General features: G+C 39.0%; 1 protein-coding gene across 1 annotated transcript in view; it reads right to left on the bottom strand.

Moving 5' to 3' along the window:
• ST18 (ST18, C2H2C-type zinc finger) overlaps positions 1-7,568 on the bottom strand; it is a 242,159-nt gene that overhangs the window by 42,028 nt on the left and 192,563 nt on the right. The window contains exons 8-11 of the mRNA XM_019474600.1: positions 6,244-6,378; positions 4,280-4,370; positions 2,636-2,740; positions 1,025-1,230 (exon numbers count right to left, since the gene is read on the bottom strand). Of these exons, the coding sequence (XP_019330145.1) occupies positions 1,025-1,230; positions 2,636-2,740; positions 4,280-4,370; positions 6,244-6,378 (537 nt within the window). The remainder of the gene's footprint in view (positions 1-1,024; positions 1,231-2,635; positions 2,741-4,279; positions 4,371-6,243; positions 6,379-7,568) is intronic.

Here is a 7,568-nt window from a genome sequence, read left to right as displayed (position 1 = left end):
ATTATATATGTATATATACACATATAAAATTTTCTGCTTTTCTGTTCACCTTACTATGAATGTTCTCCTTTGTTGGGATAAGTGGGATGCAATTCATTTTCCCTTTTTGTTTTTCTTTACTAAAGTTTTTGTCATGAACAAAAGAAAAACCAAGTGTCTTTTGTCACATTGTTTTGGATCTATTTTCTTCTGAACCCAAATGGTGCAATGAAACCCTTTTTTTCCATTTCCCTCATGGCAACAGAATCATTCATTTCTTTGAACTAAAGAGTATTTTATAATGGTCAATACAATGGCAGAATCTTGCTGAAGTTTCCCATGCAAATTGTGAAGAGCATCTGCAATAAATAATCAGTGTTCGCACTGTGGTATCTCATTTGTACAAAGTAGTACCTCAGCAAATCTGTAAGTGAAGTGATGCAAGCAGAGGAATCTTGATAACAATTTCATGCATTGGATATGTCTGCACTACAAATATGATGTAGTACAGAAATATGAGATATCGAAACGAATTCAACCCAGGCCTGGAAGTAATGCAGCCAAGGCACATGGTCATCTAGGAGGAATAATACCTGTATGGATACATCTAAAAGGTATCTGAAATGCCTTTTAAAACCTAACTTGGATTTCCCTGTACTACAATTCATTACATTTTGTGCAGACACATTCCATGGGACTTCTCATGGCAGCATCCTATCACATAAAGATATCACAATTTAGACAAGGAAGAAGGTAACAGATAAGACATAAACCATTCCTTTTTACTCCTCTTTTCCCCTGGTAATTGCTTTTAAAAGGAACATCAAAAAAGTAAACCTTATAGTGATGATATTTAGCGTTCTAACATTCTATATTTAGCAAAGTAGTGATTATATTTAGCATTTTGGCCACAAGTGGTTAAAGAGGCTTCCTACAGAGATTTTTTGAATTCTAGAAGTTTGAAAGCAGAACAAGCAAAAAGAAAAAAAAAAAAAGTCATTGACATTTGCACATTTTCCAAGAGATAATGGAATTTCAGGCTTACATTCAAGGAACTGGGGTGTTTTTCGTCCTTGTACCACAGGTGCTGTTGTGCGTTTGCCAAAGACTTGTGCATCAAAGCTGGCATAATCAAATGGTACTTTCCCAAACTTCTCCTGTTCTTTCACCAGGGTGGCTCTGGAGGAGGTGACTGGTTGTGAAGTTCTGTAACTGTACTGAGATACCTCAGGCTGCTTCACTAAATTTGTCCTGCAGAGAGAAGGAAAAGATTGAATGAGAAAGACAAGAATATCTTTAAATAACCTGTTCTTGAAAAATAAGGTACAGTTGCATATCAGTCTCAGAAAGTGTGCTGTTATCACATGTAAAACTTACTGGTAGGTGTATACAAGAAATAAATGACATAAATATGGTGGCTGACCTAGTAGTCAAAGAGTACTTTGATATCATACAAGTTCAAAGCTGAGGACATTAAAAAAATCTAGTATTCTCTAGTAACGGTGTGGGCTATTTACAAGAAAGATACTGACTTACTTCTTGATTACCACTGTAGCATGTGCTTCCTTTATTTCTAAAAAATTTCTGGATTTTTGCTAATCAAAAGACTTGTAGTTTTATGGATCACTATTGTTCTCACTTTATTGTGAATGAGTTTGGTATAAATATAATATAAGATGATCCAAAATAATTACTTCTGTTATTTGGGAGGAACGGATGATTTATGGTGTGTTATTCCATTTAGTTACTGTTCAGTAACTACTTGTCTTTAGTAATTTCCTAAGGACTTTTCATATGTAGAGTTAAGGCACGTGCAGTTGGCAGACACATGGACATAATATTCTGTAATGGCTCTGAAGGAACCATTAGAGCTGATCATGTCAATAATCCACAAATTAAAGTGTCCCCAAATAGACCTGAATATAATAGGTTGTAATGGTCCTGGTGCCAATGATGTGCAAATTATGCATGTCTGTAGGGTCCATATAACTCTCAAACAAAATACAATTGCAATAAAAAATGTTTCCCCTTTTTGATGCCATTGTATAAAAAATAAATTGAACTAATTAAACCAATAAACTTAAAATAAAGACACTCAAAATATGAATTATTCAATGGTGGAGAAACAGAATAAGCAGAGTTCTCAACGCTTTCAGATAACATGCTACTTACTGGATCACTGGAAGATTCCTCTGAAAAGAATCACAAAATAAATGAGGACTGAGCTGCTAAAAGTGCAATAAGGTCAAAGAGAGCTTTAATCAAGTTTCAGCGGCCAAAATATTGTAACAAAGGAACAGTTCTTGAAATTTTTTTAAAACATTTCAGCAAGATGGGAGATTTGGTTTACAGGAGAAAGACATTTGAGAACCATTGATTAAGCTATTTGTGTTGAAGTAAGATTTAGTAGAATATATCTGATTGCTTTTCAAAAGATACGTCTGTTGTCTTTAATGTCAGCCACATGCACAAAACCCAGCAGAAAGCTGCTTGTTAATTTTGAGATACAGTCAAGTTATTTAGCTTTGCAGAGGTTCATCTTGGAAAACCAAGTTACCCCTGTGTCTAAAATCTGAAATGGAGGAAAGAGCTGAGGACTGATCAACAGAGTTTGTGCAGAAATACTTTGGAGAGACTAGTTTGTGAGGGTTCCTACCTGTGAGCCTGATCATGGCACTGCCCAGCTTTTGGAGACTCGAGCTGGTTCTTTTCCTGGGACATTGCCAACTTTTCAGCTGCAGCAATTGGACAACCAGAAAGGCTGTTTAAAAGCAAGGTGAAGAAAAGAAACAAGGGGGGGAAAAAAAAAAACGAAACAAAAAAAAACAACGTTAAAATGAAATCTTAAGTAAAGGAACTGTGTGCTGTGGAACCCAATGACTTCAAACTTCTCTGGTGCCCTGTGCATCTATGGGAGCTGCTGCTATTATAGCCCAGATCCATCTGTTTTGCAACCCTTAATGCAAAACTGTGAAATCTGTGTATTTGAGGTGATATATCTGGAAACTGAATCATGTAGGAGTTTTCCACAGTTCTGCTTTGATGTTTTGTGGCTGGCAAGTCACTAGTAAATTTTTTGACAAATGCCATTTACTTTATCAGCTAAACCATGCATATAAGCCTCCTACTGATTAAAAGGAAAGTGAATTTGGGGAAAAAACAGGGGTATGTGAACAACTGTTACCAAAGAACAAATTTTGACATTTCAAATGGTGCTTTCTCTTTTTTTCTATTATTTGCTTTATTAGATTAGAACATGTTTTCTTATCCTATTCATGGGTCGCTTATGATACAGCTGATGTGCTGCAAAGATGACTGGGAATTTAAAACAGGAAACACAATTAAAAATATTTACTGGTTCCTTATATATTCTTGTACATAAGCTTGTGATCTCTCTGGTGAAGACTACAGATAGTAGTGCATTATGATAATCCTTGATTTTGGTGCCCTCATACAATAACCAAAAAAACAATCGATCACCAACGAAAAAGAAAATCCCATAAAAATTCAGTTAAACAAAGAAAGTTGGTTGTGAAAATTTTCCGCCCCAAGTTTGATTGTAAGATTGACATTATATTTTTCTAGAAGCACTATAGTGGACTATTTTGGCTTGCTGGCTTCCAGCAGAAAGCAGTACTGACAAGAGCCGTGCCAACAGCAGTGGCTTGCTAGAGGCAGAGCGCATCGGCTCTATGCCTCACCTGCAGCCCAGCTGTGATTCCCCAGCTGCCTGTCTGGAAGGCTTTTCTCAATTTTACTTTCTCCCTGCAGGCAGCAAGTTAAACAGACAAGAGTGTTCCGAGTGGGAAGGGGACATTTCTGAGGGTAATAAATGGAGTTAGTTTTTATAGGGATTCTAAAGCATTCCACTTAAAATTTCTTGTTTTGCTGGAAGGGAATGTGCCTTGATGGGACGTTCCTGCCAAGGACTACCATGTATGTGGTGCAAAATGAAGTGTCTTTGGTTTCCACTGCGTTTTCCAGTTGTAGCAATAATAATGTATTTGTTCATTCCTACCCCTTTTACATGATGGTGTTTCACTGTGAAAACTGTAATGAAATTGTAGTTTGAAATCTCATCTCTGAAAAATACTAGTGGAATTTGCCATCCTCAGTGCTGTAGCCATTTTTGATATAGTGAAATTAAACACAATTATTTGGCTATAAATAATACAGGTTACCCTTGTAGTTCATAAGCATTCTGCAGTGTAGTACATAACATCTAATTCCAAGACTTGCCCATCAATTTACTCCCGAGTACTTGTTAGACTTCAAGTGGTCAGGAACTTTTCTGAACTACCTTCTGTGTGTGTTGCGATTGCTGTTGACATGTCCTCTTCCAGTGCATCCTGGGGTGGGGCACTTTAATACATTTTCATGCATGGCAAGAACTAAACAGGAATAAGAAAAAAAAAAGGTGATAATAACTTACATCAATTAAAAATACATATATTTAAAAATATGAACATTTCTTCTTCAGACTCAGATTCCCAATTCTGTCACATTTTGACTATAAAAGAAAAGGAGAAGCAAAGGACCTACAGCACAGCAAGGCTGGTGCCTCCAGCATATACCAGTTTATCCCTACATCGCTGTAGTGTGGCTTCCCACACGCACATCATTGTTTCTATGGACTTCAGAAGAACAAAGGCAGAAGCTAGCAAGGATGTTACATCATTAAGCCCTTTGCCCTCTGGTTCATACACCACTAACACAGTACATGTACATTTCTTATGCCCTTTGATGTGGATCGTTTTTATTAAGACTGAGATGTATGTCTGTGTAAAACAGAATATGTCTTTGTATGTCTTCCCTCATGACGTCAAGTACTGCATTACCCCTTTGGGTGCACAGTGCTTCAAAAAAGCTGATTGTTCAGTCAACTGGTTTGTTCTGTCAGGTACACCACTAACACAGTACATGTACATTTCTTATGCCCTTTGATGTGGATCGTTTTTATTAAGACTGAGATGTATGTCTGTGTAAAACAGAATATGTCTTTGTATGTCTTCCCTCATGACGTCAAGTACTGCATTACCCCTTTGGGTGCACAGTGCTTCAAAAAAGCTGATTGTTCAGTCAACTGGTTTGTTCTGTCAGGAACCAATTTTTTTTTTCTGTGTAAAACAGAATATGTCTTTGTATGTCTTCCCTCATGACGTCAAGTACTGCATTACCCCTTTGGGTGCACAGTGCTTCAAAAAAGCTGATTGTTCAGTCAACTGGTTTGTTCTGTCAGGAACCAAATTTTTTTTTTTTTTTTTTTTTTTCCAGCAGGGCAGAATACATCTGATTGGAAGTGTCATAATTAACACGGACTTGTTAATTTTAACTTTTTAGAGAGTTAATGTTGCTAAGGCCTTCCAAATACAGCAGCCTGCTTAACTCAGCAGATGTTTCCATAAATACAGTTTAGTACCAGATTTAAAAAAAGGGAGAGCTACAGTTAGGAACAGGACATTGGTAAAGTGCAAGTATCCTTTTAATTTGTTGTTATGCATGCCACCACAAAAAAACAATCTGACTAACTAGGTTGTTTAAGCAAATAGTTTCACATTAGGTTTTGGCTTATTATGCAGCATTTCATTGCACCACATTGCAGGATTACACACACACACAAACCAATGTAATCAGATCAGCACAGTTAGAAATAAACAGGGAAATTCAGGCTAGACTGGGCATAAAAGAGTTAGCACAATACAGTCATACGAGAAGGATGTGCCATGGACCAGTGCTGGGATGTACTGATGGAAGTGACCTTTTTGAGCTCAGTGGTAAGGGGTACACTGGAAACATCTCTGAATAAGCATGCCCAGGCCTCTCAGTTATTGGCAACGGAAACCAGCAGCCTTGGTGTGTGATTACTGCAAATTAGGTCGCAGCTCTAAAACAAGCAAGTGATTTCTGTGCTGCATGCCTTAGCAAAGACATGGGCAAGTAAGGTCTTGAAGATTCATAAGACTACAGCATGCAGGTCTGCTGGCAGGATGAGGATAGTTTGGCTCTGATCTTATTCTTCCCAGGCCACCTGAGGAGCCTACTGCTGTTTGTAAGGCTACTGCTAAGGAGTACTTGAGCTTCACAAATGTGGGAAGAAGGACTGTGACTAAGAGCTGGAGAGCAAAGAACGTGTGATGGGTCCTCTCAGCCTCATTCTGCAATCTCACCAGAAAAGTGGGTTTCTTTTCCAGCATGAGCACACACTACCCACAATACCAGGCCAGATCCAGTTGTTATTCTGGACTGCAGGATGATGATACTCACTTTCTAGTGGCACTCTAACTTTATGTGGACAGCCTGAGAGACTGCGGTGGTGCGGGTACAGCCCAGTCACGTGCCCTGTGCCATCACATCCTGGGATGGGACATTTGGTTTCTCTCTTTTCAGGCCTGGGTGAATCTGCAGAGAAATCAGATAAGGATTTTGTTTGGTTTTAGCCCCTGTCTGCACTCAGCTGACTGTTCCTAGCAGCGTGATACTCTCTATTTTCTACTTCAGATGTAATTCCTACACAAAGTTTTAACAGAGACGTATGTGATTTAAGCATCATCTTAGGTTTTCACAGTGTCCTTTAAACAATGGCTCCCCCCTCCCAATATGCCATTTATGTGCTAAACTATATAGCTTTACAATTGTAGTGTCATTTATTCCATTCAGAGCCTCAAACAGGACAGAAGCCACAATCCAATAAGCCAGAAAACTGGCAGCATCAGCCAACAGCAAGATCTATAAAGGAATAAATAAAAAAGCAGAAACAATCTTTTACTCTGTTAATGTCAGACTGCAGGAAGCTGGGACGACCAAATAAAAGCTGAGGTGTGAAACAAACAAACAAACAAACAACAAGCATTTCAACCAGAAGCCATTCCTTAAATATCGCAGATCTCTAGGCTGTAGGTTCTTTGTTATGAAACTGAATACATGCCACTTTACATTTGAGAGGCAAGGCAAGCAGCTCCCTCTGGTACACATGGCAATGCCGCTTTGTGGAGCAGCCCACAACGACAGTGAAAACATGGAGCAGCCAATACCCTTTCAAAGGCGAGGTCTCAGCCCAGCCCCACAGCTACCACTCTGTAATGGCCGCAGTGCATTCCCAATTTTTGTTTCAAGCACCTAGAATTGTGCAAGAAGCACTGGTCAGAAAGCCTTTATTTGATTTCCAACGCAGGATCAAAAGTCTGGGCGAGAAAGGAATGAATTCTGGTCCAGAAATTCTCTTGTGAGAAATCTGGAGGAAGTGGCCGCATAAATTGCTGAGGATGGTTTTAGCTCCATCTGTGATTGGCTGCCAACAGCATTCGGCGCTGGGGGAGAAAACAGCTGCAGCCAGCACAGGGAGCAGCCTCCTTCAAGCTCGTTTTGTTGGACCGCGAGGTAGGATGTGCTTAGGGACAGGATCTCCAGAGACAGCTGGGGGTTAAACTTCCTGGCAAGACTTTAGGTTAAAGAAAAAGAAAAAAGAAATAGGGAGGAAAGAAAATAGACTGAGCATCAACAGGAGACGACACGCTTTTTAGAATCACTGAAAATGCAAAGTGTTGCAATAGTGGACAGAAAATAAAGAGGGACCCTGAAATGATTCCCCC

This window comes from Aptenodytes forsteri, unplaced genomic scaffold (genome assembly GCF_000699145.1).
Source record: "Aptenodytes forsteri isolate BGI_AS27 unplaced genomic scaffold, ASM69914v1 Scaffold139, whole genome shotgun sequence".
NCBI classification, from domain to species: domain Eukaryota; kingdom Metazoa; phylum Chordata; class Aves; order Sphenisciformes; family Spheniscidae; genus Aptenodytes; species Aptenodytes forsteri.
The sequence above is the reverse complement of the archived record's forward strand: the minus strand, read 5'-3'. Positions and strand labels throughout refer to the sequence as shown.